At 27.1% G+C, this 21,877-nt stretch overlaps 1 protein-coding gene across 10 annotated transcripts; it reads left to right on the top strand.

Annotated features, from left to right (window-relative positions):
- Positions 1-4,746: 4,746 nt before the first annotated feature.
- Positions 4,747-14,728, top strand: LOC145840877 (protein disulfide-isomerase 2-like). 10 transcript variants are annotated; one of them, XM_082948215.1, is made up of 12 exons: positions 4,747-4,973; positions 7,938-8,141; positions 8,578-8,711; positions 9,091-9,228; positions 9,616-9,717; positions 10,160-10,285; positions 10,488-10,809; positions 11,113-11,297; positions 12,728-12,808; positions 13,172-13,210; positions 13,282-13,305; positions 13,659-14,292. In XM_082948215.1, exons 1-12 carry the CDS (start codon positions 4,832-4,834, stop codon positions 13,953-13,955), a joined length of 1,794 nt encoding a protein of 597 aa, XP_082804341.1. In that variant the 5' UTR covers positions 4,747-4,831; the 3' UTR covers positions 13,956-14,292. The 10 variants fall into 10 exon arrangements, with proteins under 10 accessions (XP_082804341.1, XP_082804343.1, XP_082804342.1 ...); XM_082948217.1 differs by lacking the exon at positions 9,616-9,717 and adding an exon at positions 9,420-9,512; XM_082948216.1 differs by lacking the exon at positions 7,938-8,141 and adding an exon at positions 7,691-7,888.
- The last annotated feature ends 7,149 nt before the right edge of the window (positions 14,729-21,877 follow it).

Here is a 21,877-nt window from a genome sequence, read left to right as displayed (position 1 = left end):
TTCACAATAGTTTATACATTGTATAGAGCTTAACCTTTTTAAGCAATTATTTATGTACAATTATAACTACCTACATACTATTTCTTCTAAAGTAAAATGCATATACTTACCTTACTATTAATATTTACAAAAGTTATAAATCATAGAATTTTGCAAAATAAAATAGCATTAACTTACTTAAAAAGTTTCTATGTTATATAAAACAAACTTGAAATTTAAACTATTGAGCATCAGTTTAATACAAAAACATATTGCTTACGAAGACAACTAAAAGAAAATATATTTTTAATAATTAAATTACAAAAACCTTATAGAAATTTTAGAACGAAACGTTTTTTTTTAAACCATAAAATATTAGTAAATTTTAAAACTAAATTATATTTTAAATTTCTAAACTAAATTTCAAAATGTTTAAAAACTATATGAATATTTATATATACTTTCCTTTTGTTCTTAAACATTTAACTTGATAAAAAAATTTCAAGTACAAAGCTTTAATAAACATGTTCATGACTAAAAAAACTTATGGTAGAAAGTTTATTTGAAGCTTTGTAAACTTAAACTTTTATAAGATAAAAGTTTTCTTTGCGACTGGTGATATTCAAAAAATTTTGGTTTTTAAAAATTGTTTAAGTATGATGCTCACTCTTCTTATTTATTATGTACATTAGAATTGAGTATATATGTCTTGATAAAAGTAGTAAAACTTTGTAACTTGTGAACGAACTAATAGTAACATGCACATTTTACGTCAATAAGTTTAGTTGGTATCTTTTTTTAGTAAATATAAGTATATTATAGAATTAAGCAAAAAAATCACAATAATATACTGTATTAAATAATAAAATACAAGTTTGTTAATATAAAAAAACACTTATTTGTTTTGATAAAGCTTTACATCAGAATAATTAAAAACATAAAAAAATACTTTACAAGACTTCTTTTTGATTCAAACTTTTCGAAACCGCTTTCAATTTCGTGTTATCTTTAAGTTTAGTAACTCTAGTTATTTTAAGTTAATAATAAAAATTTTATTATGTTCTATTGATAGTGGCAGAACAATCATGATTGATAAAGAAAAAGTTAAAATACTTTATTTTTATAAAGAAAGCTGTACTCTTAAAATCAGCCATTCAACAACGAATTGAGTTCAATAAACGTTTATAACCAGAATTCAAATTGTTTTAAAAAGTATTAATTTACTCTGAGTCTAAGGCTAAAGTTCATATATTGAAAAACTGAATGGTATTTTTTTTTTAACTCAAAATTAACTTCTTTTTCATAATAAAATATTTTTAATATTAAGGTACTAAATAACTTTAAACTGAATTAGACTCGTTAGACAAAGAAAAAGTATGTAACTTTTGTTAAAGATAAGTTGTTAGTTAAGCATTGAATAACTTCTAGCCTTTAATATTTTACTATTTTTACTAATTTATTGAACGACAAAAAAGCGCTCAAAATATTTGGTCCTAGGACATATATCCGTGGTGCACGACAAACCTTTCGGTTTTCGAGTCGCACCACGGATACCTTTTAACGTCTTGTCCAGGAGTATTTAGTTTTAGCAGTTTTCCAACAAATTTTAACATTTGTTTTAAATTTACAGATATTAAATAAGTTGTAAAACTGGTTGTAAGTTCTAAGTAAAAAATGTTACAAAAAGTATAATGCTATTAAGTTCATCAAAATATCCAGATTTAGAAAACTAAGTTTGTTTGTTAGCTCTTTTTGAGAACACAAACTATAGCTGGTTTGTGATGATTTAACAGTGACTTGGGTATAGAAAATAAAAACTGTTACAAACATTTCTAAACTAATTTAGTTCCTTACATTTAATTCTATCCAAAACAAATGCATTCTCTTTTTTTCTATTTATAAAATTCCAACTTAAGTTAGCAATTTTTACTTACTTGGTTAATTTTTAGACTTACTTTGTATCTATAAAGTAGGATTATAGTAAGTTTAGTGTTGTTTTAAAATACATTCAGTTCCAGTTTTCTCTTTGTCTTTTTTTGTTTTAATAAAACGTTACTTAATTTATCTAAAATACAAACTAATTTAGTGTAGCAGTAGGGATTTTGCAAACAGAAAAAATTTGTTCATGTCTATCGTGAGCTGTTATAATATTTTAGCTTTTTAATTAATTATTTTAAAGTTTAATGGCATTAAAATGTTTTCAGTAACCCTTATATTTCAATCCTGATTGATTTTGATGAGTTGTACAATTCAAACTATTCTGATAAGATTCTACCACGCAGAAAGCAGGTTAGATACAAAATAAATTTAAAATTGATTTACAAGAGAAATCGTTTCGAAAAAAAAAGAACTGCAGGCTTTTTTTACACTTCTGTGATGTTTAAAAACAGTTTGTCACTATGTTGCTTATTATTACTTTTTCATTTCGTAACTTTATCAAACTAGCATCCCCAGACTTTCGATCGTTTTAAGGAATAAATATAATATTTTTTTGTTTTTAATAATAGTTTATATAAAAAGTTTGCCTCAAGTATGTGAGAAAAAATAAAAAATAAACAAGTTTGTTAAAAGTAAAAAGTACTAAATACTTCTTACAAAAAAATAACACCAAATGCTTATGTTTATAAATTTCATTTACAAATGTTATATTCATTTCTTCAACTTTAAGTTTTATTTTTATTTCTTTACATTTGATAGTCATTATATTTTATTATTTTAACCAAATTTCTTAAAAATTTATAAAATGCTAAAGCCAATCAACACTTCAAAACAGCAGTTGGAGCTTTAATATTTGTATGTCATTTACTATATTTATTATGACAAAATAAACCGTAATAATTGTTTAACTGAAAAATTAAGACAACTTTGTTTGGGTTTAAGTGTTAATTTAGAAGATTTTTTTTTTATTCTGCAAACGATAAATTTATTTGGTATTTACAAAATACTTACAACATTTATCATATGAGAATTTATAGTTGTATATTGCATAAAATGTTTTACCTTAAACAGTTATAACAGAATTTTTTGTGTTACAACAAGGTATGATATAATAAATATCGTACATTTATTTATTTTTTAGTTTATATCCGAGTTAACTGTGATTGATTGATATAATACTAAAGTTATAAAGACATGATAAATTTGTCATCAAAAGATATATTTTCTTTATTGCTAATTTTTGTTTTCAAAAACAAATCATATTCAACTTATAAGAATAACTAGGGTATAAAAGTGTTTGCCTACATTTTATGAAAAATTTTTAATCTGTTTTAAATAGGGAGCACTAATAAGTTTATGGATTTTTAAACGGATACACGACTATTCAAATAACGACAATTCAATTTTTAAAAATTGATTCAAATTGTTAAAAATGTTCAAAGGCCTAAAACTGAAATACTTGAAAAAAAAACCGTTTGTATGTCTTATAAATATCTAAAAGCCATTTTTATTTTTTGCAAACTTTTAAATATTATGAGAGATATTTAAATATATTTAAAAATATAGTTATTTTAATATCTTTCAAATATCTGAAAAAGTATTTAAAGTTTTGTAAAAAATTAAAAATAGATATTAATGTAGATATTAATAAGTCCTAAGCATATTTTTTATTTTTTTCAAATATTTATTACTTTTTGAGGTAAAGTCTTTTAAATATTTTCTAAATAGTTTGCATTGTCATGTAACTAGACTTAATACATAACTAATTTAAAATAAATTTATTGGCCTTGAAAAACTTCTTCTTCATGTAATATCTGTACCTACTACAAACGATAAAATCTAGCAATAAACCTAAACTAGAGCTAAATAATAAATTTATAAGGTAAACTCTAAAATATTGATGGCAAATAAATCAATCAAGTAAATAATTTTTAAGTTAAATTCGCAGACTTAAAGGTCTATTAGCTAACGGTATTGTATAAAACTAAATATATGTTACCAACAGTAGTTGTCTGGTAGTTTTATGTAGTTTAAAACTTAAAAATATTTATATACAAAAAAATCAAATGTTAACTTGTCAAAGTTTGTGAGAATCGATAAAAATTTTCAAAGTTTAGAAAAGTAATACCCTCAAAAAACGTATAAACATATAATCGAATTCAAAACATAAGCTCCATCGCTTTTAAGAAAAAAAAAGTAGTCTTAAAAAGAAAATGTTTAGTCATAATTAAAATAAATTGGAATGAGCTGCTTTCCATCGTTTTTTTTATAAAAACATTATTTTTATTTCGTGTTTTTTTTTTGACCGTTTACTAGAAATCGAGTTATACAAAAACGACCAACTAAAAGTATTCAAAATTCACTTAAAAACGTATCATAATTAGAGAACTATTTTATCGAAAAGCATGTGTAGTGTACTTAAATATTTATGGAAATACTTTTATTCTGTATATGTGAAAAATACTAAAAATAGATGCATTTAAAAATATATTAGTTTCAAGCAGTTTGTTTGTTTTTATTATCGTTTTGTAATTAAATTTGTAGAGTACTAATAAAATTTTCAATATAGTTAACTAAGAATTACGACTAAAATGTAATACATCCGTTTTTATTCCTTAAAAATAAGTATTTTAGATTTGAAAATAGAGTTTTGTCTTTCGTATAATTGACAAATTTGTCTTTTTAAGCAGTTTGTTACACGCGAAGAAAGAAATAGCTCTAAGCCAATCAGATTTCAACACGGCCTTTTTGTTGCAAGATGAACGGTGAACGTGACTACTCATGCGAATAGATAGCCACGTTTGAAATAAAATAAATAAGTATAGACAGTTTTACAGTTTTTTATCTATTCATTCCTTAGATCACTTCGGGTAACTAGGATAGTCTTTTATAGATAATTTTACTTTTAGACATAATGAAGTTATTATCATTAGTTTTTCTTGTTTTTGGACTTTTGTCTGTGAAGGCAATTGAAACTGAGGAAAATGTCTTGGTGTTGACTGATGACAACTTTGATGATGCAGTCAAGGACAACAAATTTGTTCTTGTAGAATTCTGTAAGTTATAATTTTTTTTTAATATAAATTTTGAAGATTTAACATTAATAAATATAGTATGTACTTTTAGTAAAACATATTTTTAAATTTTATTTTGTAACTCTTCAAGTGGTCTGATGGGTCTTAATGGCAGTTTGAGTTATATATTGTAGGATAAACCCCATGACTGACACATGTACAAAAAAATACATAATTTGTTGAAGAATATAGTCTATAAAAATATATAGCTGTATTTAATTTTTCTCTAAATATTAAATTTATTACTAAGTAGTTATAATAATATATCTAAGACTTGTTTCCACAATAGTTAAAATATTTTTTATATATGTGTCGACTACTGGGTTTCTGTCTTGCAATGTTCAACTAAGAAAGTTTTCTAAGCCATCATAAGGACCCCTATGCCATTAGCCCACACATTAACAATAACATTCTTTTAAAGAAATTAAACCTATGTATAATACAATATTTTATTTTGTTTCATTAGCTTATGATAATTTTATATTGCTGTCAAAAAATACAATCATATGAATTATTTATCTGTGTAAAATTCTTATAATACTTTTGTTTAACTTATATATGCAACTACCAAATAATAGTATATTCAGTTTTTGTTTTTTTATTAAGTTTAGGGTTTGATCAATATCAACTAACAAATAGTTTACAAACAATTTTCATTGTTAAATTAAAAGCTATATAGTTTTGTCAGGAATATAACTGACTATTTAAGAAAGGAAATATATATAAGCAGATTGCAAACACATTGTTTAATTCATTTTGGTTTTTATTTTTGTTTATTTATTTGAAAGTTTTAAAGATCATTTTAAAATTCCTCAATTTATTCAGTTTTAGTTGAAGTTTTAGTAAAAATTTAAATATAATTTCAGTAATACTTTACCACAGTAGTATTTTAGTTTTCAGAAAATGGTTTTTACTATTATTTGTCTTAAAATTAATATAATTTGAATATTCATATGTGTTTTAACACAAACTAATATTAAATAATATATCTTAAATAATATCTTAAATTTTGACTTATGAGTCCTTTCAATTTTTAATGTATCTTGTCAATTCAATGCTGGTTTTATTTGAAGCTGTTTTGTTAAATGTTTAATATATATTTTCTATTCAAATTTTCTGTTAAATTTGTCATTTAAATGCACTACAGATTTAATAATATGTTGAAAGTATGACATGTTAAGATATTAATGAAAAATAAGAATTTTGATTTGTTTAAAAATTTTAATCAAGATATAAAAATAACACAATGATAAATGTGCAGAAATCTGTTTTATGTTATATAACTACTTATCTTTTTATTACTTAAATATTTTTCAATTATAAAAAAATTGTTGAGAAACTGTTTCTTTTATTAAATAATTTTCTTATAAAACTTAACAAATTTTGAAGTTTGTTTTATACAATAGTTGTATTCTTGAAGTAATTAATTATTGATAAAATGTGTTCAGCCATTTTAGTATATTTTGCAGCATAACATCAGAAGCCTATTTTCTTAGTATTAATAAGTATGTTTACCAAAGTAGTCTTTTTGAATATATAAACTTCAAAATAGTTAGCAAAGATTTTCTACTTTTATAAAAAAAATATTTTAAATAAATTCTAAAGGAAGAGAAGAAAGACAATGAATTTAGTTATTAGATAAGTTGTAAGATTATATGCTTGCAATCAAGTTTATAAAATAATTTACAAAAAGGTGAAACCAGTATTTTTAAATCTTTCTTTTGTTTTTAAAGTTTAATATTTTTTTACTAAATGTTTTTCCAAAAATAAAAATTTTTTTGGGAGTCAGTATAAAAAAGTAACTATATTTTAATATTCAATTTTTTACAATGCAAAAAATCATGACGCCGTAAAAGCAGTGCTAAAACAATTTTATTATCATAAGTTAAAAAAAATCAGGCATACTAAAATTTTAAAATACCATGTTATTATTCTTAGTTGACTATATTTAAAATGTTAGTTTTTGTAATGTTTTTAATTTTCAATAACCAAAAAGCTGAGTAAGTTAAAAAGCTCAAAAAAGTTTTACAACTTAAGTTGTGAAAATTGACTTTAGGTTAGGGTTAACTGTTATAAAACCTTATATTAACATAACTTGGCTAATACAAAAATTGAAATTGTCTTGTTTTACTCCATAAATTTATAGTTTTCTAGAAACTTAATCTTTAAAGTTGGATACAATTACTAATCCCTATAATTAGGTTATAAGCTTAAAATGTAATTTATAATTAAATACTTATCTGAGCTTATAAATAATTGAGTGTATTTTTTTCTTAGTATCAAAATTTAATAAAGTAACAAAACTAAATTATAAACATTTAATTGTTGTACTTTGTTACTAATATTAATACTTAATATTACTTATAATAAAATACTTATCTGAGCTTAATGAAAAACAATTAAATGTTGTTTTTTTTACTATCAAAATTTATTAAAGTAACAAAACAAAATTATATACAATTAAATGTTTTTTTTCACTTAATAAGATAACAAAACTAAATTATAATCAATTAATTGTTGTATTTTTTTTTATTCTGAAAAGCTAAAAACTTAATCATGTAGCTTATTATGTAACTAATAATTAACTTGATTAATAATCATGACAAACAATTAAGACGCCCCATGAAATTTAACTTTATTATGTATGTAATTATAATATGTAAAAAATGAACTTTTATTTTAACAATCAAACAATTAAGACGCCCCATGGTGCGGCCACTGCAAAGCCTTGGCTCCCGAATACGCCAAAGCTGCAGGTGCCCTCCTTGCTGAAGAATCTGAAATCAAACTGGCCAAAGTTGACGCCACCATCCACAAGAAGGCAGCTGAGAAGTTCGAAGTCAGAGGATACCCAACTTTGAAGTTCTTTAAGAACGGAGAGGCCAAGGAATACGGCGGTAAATAATAGTTCTAATATGCATGTTTAAAATTTGAATTAATTTTCAGACGCCCCATGGTGCACACACTGCATTCACATGGACAAGGATTACAAAAAAGCAGCCACTCAATTGCTTACTGACATACCCGATTGTAAACTAGCAAAGCTTGATGGTGATGCCAACCCAAAAACCGTTAAGAGGTTCCATGTAAAAGGGTACCCAACATTTTTCTTTTGGAAAAACCACGGTGACCACCAGACAACTTACAATGGCAAGCTGACAAGCGTGCTGTTTATTTCCTTGCTATAGCCACGTAGTAGTGTGTAAAATGAATATAAATATATTGGTTTCTAGGATTGTTGTAACAGCTACTAGTTCTTATTGTGAATTTGCCTTAGGCAGTTTCCGTGTCAATAGAGAATTGCAATATAAGCAGCAGTGTGTGTGTTTATTTTAATGGTGGTTATTGAATAGTAGTTATTACTTATGCTTTTGTTTTTTAATTAATTTTATTACCTTAAGTTTTTTGGTTTTATAAGAAAAAACTTTTTTAGTAGGTTTTTAATAAATATTATTCTAACATTTACACTAAAATATTTTCTTTAAATCAGATAATGTAAAAAAACATATTGAAATAATTTTTCTATATAAACATAAGCTTTTTAAGAAAATTTATTCTTGTAATTATTTAAACTCATTAACAATAGGTGGACGTCAATCTGCTGACATTGTCAACTGGCTCAAGAAAAAGACCGGACCACCAACAACCCCATTGTCCGGAGAAGAAGCCCTCAACAAGGCTAAGGACGCCAATGAAGTTGCTGTTGTCGGATACTTTGCTGTTAGTTGATATAACTTATTGGTAATTTCTAGTAGTCATGTGGCTCATTTATCATAACATCCTTCTCTTACTTCCTTTTTACATTTAAATTATCTATAGACAACTTTTTTCTGACTAAATGTATTAGAACCCTAGAGATTAAACACAGTACTTTACATATTTCGTTAGTTATGTAATTTTATTTAACAACACTTGAACATCCATAAATGGTTAACAATAAAAAAATATATGTAAGATTAGTTGCTATCAAACTTATTTAAATCTCACAAAATACAACTTAAAAGATTAACTACTTAAAGTAAACTTGATAGTTTAATAAGTAGTATTAATAACAGCTAAATAATAAAATGTGTAAATAATAAAATCAAAATTTAACTAGGATCCATCAAGTGAAGAAGGTGCAGCTTTCACCAAGGTTGCTGATTCTTTCGATGATGTCCCATTCTTTGTAGTCTCTGATGCTGCCACCGCCAAGGCTGCCGGTCTTGAACTTGGCAAAGTTGCTGTCTTCAAAAAGGTATTTATGAGAAATTTTGTCACAGTTTTTAATAAATTGAATGAAAATAATTTTCAACTTGTTTTTGATTGGAAGCCACTTTTATAATAGATACTTTTATAAAAAATGTATACTCTTCATAACACTAACTACTTGTGGAAGTAAACACTTTCTCCACTTTTTATGTATTTCATTTTTAAGTAAAAACCTAGGGTTCACTTTCTGCCATTTACAAAAGCGGAGACAACTTAATAGTTGACATTAAAGGGGAGCAGCACCCGCTGCTAGAAGAGTTCTCAGATAAGGTTCTAACGTGACCTGAGAATGCTGTGAACTTTGTAGATATTTTATTAGTAGAAGTGTTGATTTTTAGTAGTTTTTTTTGCTTATTTTTATTTGTGGTGTTAGTTCGACGAAGGACGCGCTGACTTCGAAGGTGCCATCGCCGATGACCTTGCCAAATTCGTCAAAGGAAACCAGATCGCTCTTCTCTCTGAATTCACCAGCGAGGTTAGTGTGACTAAAAATTTTAAAATTTCAAGTCCAAACAAATTTTAACAGCTTTAATATTTTGTTTGTTGAATGGCACTTATGTCAAAGTTACTTTCAAATGTTAATTAAAAATTTTTAAATTGCTGTTGGTTAGAATTTTTGTTGTTTTTTTTTGATAGTGGTTGCTTATTAGAAAATATTTTCAATAGTTGTGTGATTTAAAGTGTGACTTATTAGTTAAAACGTAAAAACTTTAAACAAAATGAAAAAAAAAAAATTTTGAACCAAAAAGTATTATATCATAGTATAGGAATAACTAAGTATAAACATATTCATTTGTTGAAATTATTTACAAAAAGAAAGACAATTTTTTCTAATATAAACAGAAGTTACTAATTCTGAAAATATAAAAGTAAAAAAAAAACAATGAAGCAAGTAAATGATTTCCAACTCAAAACAGTCTGCCCCCAAAATCTTCGGTGGAGATATCCAGAACCACGCACTTCTCTTCCTCTCCAAAAAGTCTGAAGAGTTCAAAGCTCAGACCGACGCTTTCAGGACTGCCGCCAAGGAGTTCAAAGGAAAGGTGAGTGGCAACTTAACCTCAGTAACACATTGTACATTTGAAAACTTGGAAGTTTTTTTAGGACGTACTCTAAGGGACTTAACTATTTTAATTTCACATATAAAAAATTGTTATCCATTTTCATCAAAGTTTAAAAACTAGTGATTTAAATTTGAATACCAGTGTACACAAACTAAACAATAAAACAAATTTTCACCAACAGATGTTGTTCATCTACATCGACTCTGACGTCGAGGAGAACAAGAGAGTGATGGAATTCTTCGGACTCTCCGAAAAGGACGTGCCAACCTACAGGGTGATCAAAATGGCAGAAAACATGGCTAAGTTCAAGCCGGAAGGACAAGACTTGTCAGCCGAAGCAGTCACCAAGTTCGCCGCCGGAGTCATGTCCGGAGAAATTGCCCGCCACTTGATGTCGGAAGAGATCCCAGAAGACTGGAACAAGAACCCTGTCTCTGTCCTCGTCGGAAAGAACTTCAAGGAGGTCGCTTTCGATTCCACTAAGAAGGTCTTCGTCGAATTCTGTGAGTTTTTCACGCGTCATTTAGATCAAATAACATCACATTTTATCCAAAGTTTTGTATTAGTTCACAGACTAACATTTGTAATAAGACCTTAAGTTTTGAACTTAAAATAAATTTTCCACTTTAATTTCTACTAAAATCCAAGGCTTAGCTGTTTATTGCGTTGATAAGCAAGGTAGATAATCAAGTGAACATCTCATTGGTTTCCAAGCCATTTATAAACAGAATACATTTTGTGAGTTAGTAAACATACTTCTCATTAATTCCAAGTATTGTACTGATTTTTCAACTTGTTGTGTTCAGACGCGCCTTGGTGTGAGCATTCACACGCGATGTACGGCACATGGCTGCGACTTGCAGATAAATTCAAAAAAGATCCCGACGTTGTCATCGCCAAAATAGACGCTACTAAAAATGACATTCCCGGGTTTAAATTCGTGGGCGCTTACCCCACAATGCTCTTCTTCCCAAAATTTGACCCGTTGAAAGTACGTTAAAAAATGTAGGTTGCAGTTTAGAAGGTTTTTTAGAAGGTTTTAGCATAGATCTAGAAATAAGCTCTCTTTTTGTGGTTTTCAAAAGGTAACAAAAAGTGTTTGTTAAACTTTCAAGTGAAATTGACAAACGGTGTATTTTTATAACTAGTGTATCATTTAATTGACTACAATCAAATGATTAGTTGCTCATTCACTTTTCTAAAAATCAAAACGTGTCATAGTTTGTCTAAATAAAACCTCTGTTTAAGTTACTGAAATTACAAAACGCATTAAAAACACAGCAGCATAGTTTTAACGTTTTTTATTGCATGATAGTGTGGCCAGTTTACTTTGAAAGCACTTGAAATATTCGAGTACCCTTTTGAATAAGTTCATTAAACTCTATTGTCTTTCTCGTTTTTCATTGTTTTAAGACAAGTCAACATTCATCAATTAGCTAGTATATAAAAATGCACTATTTAGATTGGTTAGTTTGTAAAGTGTCAAATAGGTTTATATTTCTAAACGTTTATTTTTTTAAAACTTCGTTTTTACAAATACTACTGCCTTTAAAAATCATTAGTATTTGAAGGTATTGAAGGGTTCTGTTTAAAACTAAAAATAATATATATATAGCAAGTCCCAGCTCTGATATAATATTTAAAATTCTAACTACACCTTAGCTTACACACAATATTCGCTTACACACGTATTAATACATAGAATAGAATTAGTCATTAGTGCTTCCGTTTAGACGCTCCGTGGTGCGGCCACTGCAAGCAACTGGCGCCCAAATGGGACAAACTCGGCGAGGCCTTCAAGGACGACGATGACGTCATAATCGCCAAGATGGACTCCACCGCCAACGAGGTGTCAGAGTTCGAGATCCAGGGATTCCCCACTTTGAAGTTCTTCCCATCCGTAAGTTTGCTGCTTTTTAACAGCGCACACTAACATTTTTAAAACAAAAAATATTTTTAATATTGTTTGAATTACTCCACGCTTTGCGGAAACACAGTTATAGAACTCTTAGCTGCCTACACGTAGTTTTAGTTTTTCTTTTGTGCGTGGCAAATAAACGTGTCTTTATTGCTGCATTTTAGAAAACTTTGTACTGAAATGACTCAAAATTTTTGGCGCCTAATTAAAAAGTATTTTTAAAACTTAAAAACCGGATATATATTTTTTAATAATTTATTTTAATTCTCACAATTAAAAGATTTTTGGCTTGAAATAATTTTAAAATAAAATAATTCAGTTAATTTTAAAAGAAAAAAAAAAGCCAAACATTTTAATTTACCTTTTAAATTTCGTCTTTCTGTTAAATTTTAAACTTAAAACCTATTAAGTGTTGTCAACGCATATTGAAACTTATTAATAGTTAGTATATAATAACTTAATGTGAATAATAACATATGCTCATTATATATTGACACCAACAGGGAAGTGACAAGGTTGTGGACTACAGCGGAGACCGCGAAGTCGAAGCCATGGAAAAGTTCGTCAGGTCGAACGGAGCCGACGTAAGTGCCAACGTAGACGAAGAGTTTGACGAGGTAGACGTAGTTTGGTGTTTAGTTATATATATATATATATAAATTGTTTGAAAGTTCTAGATGCTTTCTTTGCATCAAAAAAGTACCGTTTAGATCTATTGTTACTACGTCAAAGGAAAGTTTTGTAGGTTTAAAAGTAGTGGTGATTTTTACGGTTGTGGAAATATTTTTTTCTGATTAGCCGATTATTTTTCTGATATTTTCCTGATAGCTAGAAAGTTAGTGGTTTGATATTCTATAGAGATAGTTTTCTTTGCAGTGAGGACATGAGTTGGTTTGAGTAGATTCTGAAAGTTGAGGCAAAAATTGAATAAATTAAAAAAATTGTAGGAACACAACCATTACACTGGTATGGAACCGCCAACAGAGGTAAAGAAAAATTTTTCATCAAATTATGTATCAGTCTTTTACTATTTATTTATCATTATTTTGTTCTACAGCCATTTTACAAACAGCACGTCACGGTAAGCAAAAATGTTAGATTTTTTTTGTAGACGTTTGTATGATTTGTAGAAACATGTTTTGAGTTGTAGACATTTTTGAGATTGTTTATCTGAATAGATCTAGGGTTTTACTTTGAAGTATTGTAGAAACTTGGTGGTTTAAAGTCACGTGAATGACACGAAAAGTTTATTATGACGTCACATTAGGATGTCTGCGTTGCTGTTTGGTAGAGACTTGAAATGCCTAAAAGCTCTTCTTTTATGGAGTTTTAGACTAGGTCTTCCGTTTTGACGTGAAATAGACTTTTTGGAGTGCCGGTGGTTTGCAGTGACCTCACAAATAACCGTCTCAACCTCGTTATGACGTCACACAGGACCTGATCGATCACGAGAAGGCGGACGAGACGCAGCACATGGAGGAACTGGACCGGTGGTTCGCGGAGATGATGGACAAGATGGTGCCTTCGGACGACGACTTCATGAAGGGCATGCAGCAGCAGATGGAGATGATGATGAAGGGCATGGGCCTGGACGGCAAGGACACGGAGGAGGCCATGCAGAAGGCGACCGAGGAAGCGGTGAGGAAGGACGCCGAGATGGCCGCCGGCGAGTTCATGGGCAAGAAGAAGGAAGCTGCAGAGGAGAAGAAGACAGAACACAAAGAACTTTAGATTTTGACTATACAGATTTTGTTTTATTTATTTTTGTCCTGTTTTATTTATCATATGTTTGCGGACGCTGAAAGTTTAGATCAGAAAGAAAAGTTTGAGAATTTTTTGAAATATTGAGTAGTAATTATGTAAAAAAAAGAAATACAAACTATTAATATTTCCTTCAGCATAAATTTTATTTATGATAAAATTTATAAAGTAAGACGTATCTTAGAAAAGTTTATAGTTGTGTCCTTATTTGTATATCTACAATTTTTATTAAGCCTTTTTAAAAGAGTGTTTTTCTATTGTCATAATTTAATAAATTGCTAAAATAGAAATATAGATTCTATTTTCATTTAGTTGTAATATTTCTTTGATTAACTCTTTATAGCAACCCAAACAGGTAATTTTATTTCTTAATAAAAATCAACATAAACTGGATAAAAATGCTAAACATATAATATTTTTTTAGGAGGATGTTGAAGAAGACGCAGATGACGAGTTACCAGAAGAAGAAGAACTCAACAAGAAGGACGAATTATAAATTATTTAATTAAGTTAGAAACATTATTTTGCAGCCACCTACGCTGTGCTAAGCAATTCCTTTTGCTCTCTCTTTTTTTTTGTTTCCGAATATTTAGGTCTGTCTATTATATTCTATTTGTGCTACTTTTGTAGTTCCTCTTACATTTTTTTGGTTTTGATTTTTATCAAATGTGCAGTTTTGTTTTAAAGGCGTTGAAGCAAAATTTGAGCCAATTAAATTATTGACTTGCTTTTGCAAGTTGCCACATGTTGCGTTGTTTGTTCATTTTGAATTAAAACTTTGAAGTAAACAGGGTTGCCAAAAATCCTGGAATTTTTAACATGTTAAGTAGTAAAATTTCGAGTTGACTCTAAATATCTAACATATAGATAAAGTTTGTCATCATCAAATTTAGTTTTTATTAAAAAACACAATTAAGTAGCTTAAAAATATCTTTCCAATGTTTTTATACTATTTAACACAGTTTCTTACATTCATTTAACTTCTAAGTTAAAGATAGACCCAAAGGTGTGTACATTTAAAAACCTGGAGAAAGCTTGCCAAAAACATTTGGCAACCTTGAGTAAGTAAATTTTATCGAATTGGATTTTTAATATATATGAGACATAGATCGTCATATCTTTAAATTAAATTGAAACTTACCTTTTTTCATAGCTTTTATTTGGTCATTGACAAGAAATTAACTTTTGGTTATTTCCGTGAACTGCATTCAAAATTTAATAAAAATTGCTTCAAGTTTACAAAAAAAATTCCGAGCAGTTAAAAAAAGTATAAGAACTTCAGAAAATGCTAGAAATACTTAGAAATATTGAAAAGTAATTTGGCAATATGCCACTTAATTGAAACGTGGTAACACTTCGTCATATGTTGGCACTCACATATATAATATTTGTTTAGTATGCTCTTTGTTTGTTTAATAAAGGCATTTTTCTATAGGGCTTCTTTACACGTGCGAGCTACAAAAGAAAATTTTGTTTGTTGAACAGTAAGTAATTTTTCCTTTGAAACCACTTTTCTTTAACAACTCTTAGTCAAGTAAAAAAAAAATTTTAAATGTCTTGTTACTGAGTTGTTTAAATTAATACCATAACTTAATTTACATAAGAAATAAGTGCAGGATTTTAAGTTGATCAGTATTTTAGTCAAACTTTTCAAAGAAAACAGTTCTCATTTTGAGTGATTAATCGAAGAATTTGTAAACTCTCATACATCTGAAATAGCTGAATAAAATTCTTAATGCAAAATAAAATAACTTGAAATTAGTAGAGAATTCAAACAAGTTAGCTTTTAGGCACTAATTTTGAAGATAAAATGATGACACATTTAACAAGGTTTTATTAAGAATTACCATCTTACAAGTACTTATATAACCTTATTGGTAAGGTCAATTATATATTTAATCACTTTTAACTTTATATACCACACGGAACTTTTTTCAAGTTTAAGCAATGGTATGAGGGTTAAAAAAAAAAACGGCATTGAAATCTTAGCTGAACGCTATAAGATCGAATCCTCTTAGTCACACAATTAAAAAATATGTAAAGGTATTTAAATTTTTTTAAAATATACCTTCAGAAGTGCAGCAAAAAACCTGGTTTTTTAAGTTTCTGTGTTGGTTTATCTATGCATTAAGATTAATTTTGTTTTAAATTACAGGCAACTAAAAGTCATTCAATTTTAAAGTTTATTTTATTTTTGTATTATAATAACTTGAAACATTATTTAAGTAATGTCTAGTGTAACTAATTGTATTTATGAAAATTGCAATATAAGTAGTTATACTAAACAGCTATTAAAAATATACACAACAGCTTAGTGTATCTGAGGTTACCCGCTGCTTGATATGAGAAAGTTATTAAACCTGTCAAAGAGATCTGCAAGACAAATGACTAAAGAAATGAGTGTGACTTCAAAAGAAGAATCATCGAAAGGGTTATGCAAATGAAAAAGAGACAATACTTGACGAGTTAAAAAAAAACTTATTTCATGGAACATAAGATACTTCTTGAAAATTTTAAATCTAGCAAGAAATTTTTATAAATCGTTTTTCTTGTGATTTTTTTTAACGGTTAAAGCTTGCGTTGACAGTTGCTTACTAAACCTTCAACAGTTATCGATGAGTCTTTTTAAACAGTCTAGTACTGAAAAAACCGTTTTCATTCATGGCATGGGCTCCAACCTCAAAATCTTGTAAACAGGGTTGCACTTTACCTGGAAACCTGGAAAAACCTGGAATTTGAAAATTTAGGCTAAAATAACCTGGAAAAACCTGGAATTTGAAAAATTTTGAAAAAAACCTGGAATTTTGATCAAAAAACCTGGAATTTCTAATAATTTTAACATTTTCAGTTGTAAAATTTTGATTTGACACAAAAAATCTATCATATAATTAGGAATTTTTGTCATCATCAAAAATTTTTTTTTGTTAAAAAACACATTTAAAGTAACTTTACAGTATCTTTTCAATATTTTTATTATTTAACACAATTTCTTAAATATAAATTAATTTAAAACTAAAAATAGACCCAAAAATGTGTACTTTTAAAAACATGGAAGAAATTTCGAAAACTTGGAAAAAAATTTGAAAAAACAAGTGGCATCCCTGTGTAAACCTTAGATTTTCGTGGAATAGGGTGTTAAGATTAGCACGGACATCTAAATTAATAATGTTTTGTTATCAGTTGTTTAAGAGATGAAAAAATAATTATGTAAATCAACTTTTTACCTTCCAACAAATAGAGCGCCATCCGACACTTAAATAAGAGCTCAAGCGCAAACACCTTTCTTAAAAATTTTAGAACAAGACTATGACGTGACCTCCTTCGTTGTTGAACATGAATCCGAAGTACTTTTTGGCGTGGTTCTGTGGTCAAAGGTTTTTTTGTGTTGCTCACCAATGTATTTTTGCTAAACGTAATTTTCTCTTATTTAAGTATAATACCTCAGAAAACACTTGGTAACTCGGCTGGTATTTTCAGAGAAATACTTTGCTTTCCTATGATATTTTAAGCGATGAACGAGAGTTTTTGTTTTTGTACACTAGGTCCTTAAACAAAGTTTTTTTAAGTGTATTCTTTCCTTTTTGTTTGTGTCCAACAAACTTGTAATAAACCTCTTATTGAAAAATAGGTACAACTTTTCCTAGTATTATTTATTTCTCTATTTTGTGCAAACTGACAGTTTTTGAACTAGTCCAAAGTTCACCCTGTAATGTACTAAAACTTATATTTTGATTTCAGTCTTGAATTCCGTATGAGTTTCCTAGTTGTTAAAATCATGATAAGATTAACCAGATAAAATGATGCCAATCTACTTTTATTAGTTGAATACATATATTAAAATAACTAATAACTTTTTTAGCAAGTTTTGTTGTTATTATTTTCATGAAAATAATTACTAGGTTTAGTCAAATTGTATGGTTTAAAAGTAGAAAAATATTAGCAAAAACATAAACAAAATTAGTTTTTATAAATTCACTCACAAATACTTCTTAAAATAACTGTTTAAAAAAGAAAAATATTATTTACTATTTACAAGTTTAAGAGATGTTTTTCAAAAAGTTATAAGATTTTAATTTTAGTTTAAGCGTGTGAAAAGCAAGCGGTTTTGTTGTAAAACTAAACGTAGGTTACAAATAAATCTTAAATACTGTCAATTTAATTGTTTTCTAAATATCTAATAGAACATTAATACTAATTAAAGTACTTAATAACAAGTTTAAATATATAAATAAAATTGAAGCTAAGGTTTTAAGTTTAATACTAGTAGGAAAATGTTGTACATATCAAGCTAAAAACAAAACTTAGTATTAAATGAGTACCCTAAAAAACAAATGATGTTTTGAGGGTTTTAACTAAACTAAGTTTTTATGAAACCATTATTACATTATTTGTTTTTTAGGATACTCATTTTTAAAACGGATGTTTTCACAACTTACTCACACATTTTTATCAGCAACTAAAATTTGAACAGTTGCAAAGCTCATTAAAAGATGTACCAGCTGCAAGCATGATAGTTGTGTTTCTACTTTTCTAGTTCCTTTTGATACAATTTTGTTAAGTTTAAAAGTTTTTTAACTCATTTATGCTGTAAGCTACTAAAAAAATGAAGGACTTATAATTGCTAAGCTAGTTTAGCTATCAAGTCGATTCATAAGTTATTTTTAGGATAAAGTTATACTAATGAGTAGCTATTTTGCTTTAGTTTTTTTTTCTTATAAGTTTTATTATTTTGCTATTTTTCTTACTAACTCAAAACCTATTAGTGTAGCATAAAAAAAGACTTTTAAAAGGAAGCTAAAGATCTTTATTTTGTTAATAAATTTAACCAATAATATCATCTTAAAGATTTATTTTAGTTGAAATAAAATAGCTTATTCTATTACAGCTAAAACTGCAGTTTAAGTTTTGTTTTTTGTTTTAAGAAATATATATATTTTTTGAGTAAATCAAAGAAAAAATTCTTCTTTTTTTTTATAATTGCAAATGTTGCTTGCTTTCTATTATTACAGTTTTAGACTAGGACAAGTATTCAAAAAAAAAGTATATTTTAAAATAGAGAGAAATTTGTATTTGTTAAAACTGTTATTGCTTTTTTTTTTGTAAAAAGCATAAATTTTACAGTACTTATTTTCATATTTTCATTTATAAAAGTTAGGTTCAGTTATTGTAAAGATCACTTCTTTGAAATTCTTAAATTTTTTTTTTACAATAGTTTATTTAGTTATTAAAATGTAAAACTGTTTTTACTGGTCAAGTTTAACTTTTAAATAAAATAAAAATTACTTTTTTAGCACAAAATACTTATAAAAAAATATTCGTAAAAACATTTTAGCGTATTACATTTTACTTTCTTTAAAGAAGTTGTAACCTATAATTCAGGTATTCACACGTTTGTTATTAGTGTTGTTTATCTTCTTTTGAAAGTTAATTTAAAATTTTATATTTTTTAGTTCTTATGTTACTAAACAACATTCATAGTACATTATTAAACACTAAATTCTGTTAATTTTCGTTTAGTTTAATTTTCCTTCAATTTTCATATCGTTCAACTGATTGTTTTATTACTAAAAATTTAAATATGTAGATAACAAAAAAAAAAAAACTGTGTGTAATAGCTCGTAAGAAACTTTATAAGCATGTGGTGTACGACTCGATAACCGAAAGGTTACTTTGTACACCAGGTCCTTAGACCAAACTTTTTGAGCGCTTTTTTTATCGTTCAATAACAAATAAATAAATATATATATGTAGCGTTATTCAGCTATTTTTTGAAATCAGTAAAGCTATAACTTAATAAAGAAAGTTGTATAGTTTTATAAAATATTTTTTTAAGTTTTATATTTTATACACAGTCATTAAAAAAAATATAACTTGTAATAAATCATTGAATAGTTTTAATTATTATAAATAAATTATGGTCAAGAACACTAGCCTTATATTTTTTATACAGTTACACTTGTGTATAAAATATTTTTAACACTATTGGATGACTTATTTTTAGTAATGGTAAAACCCACAGTAATTACTAGTGAAAATTATATTTACAGTAATATAACAAATAATTTTGTTTATTAACTTATTTTGTTTTATAAGCCATGATTTTAGACAAACTTCTTTACTGTGTGTACTAAGTAATATATAAATTTGAATTTTTTGAACTGAATTTTCAATTTAGACCATTTGTTTATCATATTGTGTTTAACTTTGTATTTTCATTTAAATTATGTTTATATATATATATATAATTTATCTTAAAGTTTTGAATATAAGTTTATTTTCTTTTTATCTTTTTGTGTGTCCTGTTTAAGTGGCTCAGGTTTTGATGCCTGAGTCCAACATTGCACAATAAACAATATAATAATAAATTATTTGATAAATATAATTTTTTTATTTTAAATAATAGCTATTAAATATGTTTATTAGTTTAAATTGTGTACTTTAAATTTTTTACCTTGATCTAGGAGCATGAAAAAATATGTTGGGTAAAAGAAAAAAGAACTTGATTGAATAATTAATTAATAAATACAAAAAAACGTACAAACATGAGCTAATACACTCTAAAACTTGTTCAAATAAGTATGTTAGTTAGCTGAGTAAGCTGTCAGTGGGTTTAAAAAAATTTATTTCAAAAAGTAAACAAATAATAGTCTTGTTAACACAGAATTTTTGAAAGCCAATTAGTTTTGTATTACATAGCCTTCGACTTACTATCTCTAATTTATTTAATGCATATTACACAAAATAAAAGTTATTAAAAATATTCACGTTACCTCTAAAAAATAAACTTCTATCTTTATTTTCTTGATAGGAAACTGTGCTTACTGTAAACTTTTTTAGTGACTATTTACAGTACTTATCTACTGCTCGATTGAACTAAACAGATTTCTGTTGTTACTAGTTCAGTTACGAATTAAACTTGCTTGGAAATGAATAGACATATATTTTTTAAAACGATGAATTTAAAGATTAAATAGCTTAATTAAATTAAATGCAAAGCATTACCCTGTATATAAATTGCTATCTTACTTATGACCTGAAACTAACAATAAAAAACTGTAAAACTTATGCAAATCTAGCCACATAAAACTCTTAAAGTTTCACCTTTGTTTATAAGTTCAACAACAAAATATTAGAAAAAAAAAACAATGCATAAACTTAAAATTTAAACAAATGATAAATCTAACATTAGTTTTGCATAAGCGATGTCAAGTAATATAGTTAATTGACTGAAAAAACCTATTGAATTTAACAAAGCTCTTAGATTAAATTTACAAAATAAAAACTAATTGAAATTTATTGGGGCTAACCACTCAAAATTAGTGATGTACCGGACCTGGAGTTTTTTTTCAAATTAGGATCCGGCCGGACCCGGATCTGGACTTTTTTTTTCAAATAAGAATCCGGCCGGAACCGAAATCGGACTTTTTTTCATATTAAGATCCGGCCGGAACCGAATCCGGACTTTTTTTTCAAATTAGAATCCGGCCGGAACCGGATCCGGACTTAAATATAATATCTTTCTTTGTTGAGTTTATTTACAAACTAATTAAAAGAATGATAAAATCTGTACATGAAAACATAATGAAAGCTAGGTAAATACTTATACATCTCCCCCCAGATTTTATCACATAGGAGATGAAACGACACGTCTATTTAACAAAACAATTATTTACAAAAATTGCAAACTTAAATACAGTTTTCTGTGCTAACATCAACAAAACAACACTCGAAACGAACGAAAACCACAAAATGTTACAATTAACATAGTTACAATTTGTACAAAAACAATTATTTTAACAACAGTTTAAACAGGTTTGTATGTACCACTTTCGGCATCATAAATCTTTCTCCGGGTTCTTACACGACCGGAACGACGGAGTTCGTTTTCTGGA

The sequence above is a fragment of the Thalia democratica genome, chromosome 7, assembly GCF_965202585.1.
Source record: "Thalia democratica chromosome 7, ktThaDemo2.hap1.1, whole genome shotgun sequence".
Classification (NCBI taxonomy): Eukaryota; Metazoa; Chordata; class Thaliacea; order Salpida; family Salpidae; genus Thalia; species Thalia democratica.
Note: the sequence above shows the minus strand (reverse complement) of the source record. Positions and strands in the feature narration are given on the sequence as shown.

Bases quoted from the DNA above. Each gene is read 5' to 3' on its own strand.
- LOC145840877 (XM_082948215.1), top strand. From the start codon at position 4,832: ATGAAGTTATTATCATTAGTTTTTCTTGTTTTTGGACTTTTGTCTGTG. The intron at 9,229-9,615 runs GTATTTATGAGA...TTGTGGTGTTAG, and splicing joins AAGTTGCTGTCTTCAAAAAG to TTCGACGAAGGACGCGCTGA. The intron at 9,718-10,159 runs GTTAGTGTGACT...AACTCAAAACAG, and splicing joins TCTCTGAATTCACCAGCGAG to TCTGCCCCCAAAATCTTCGG.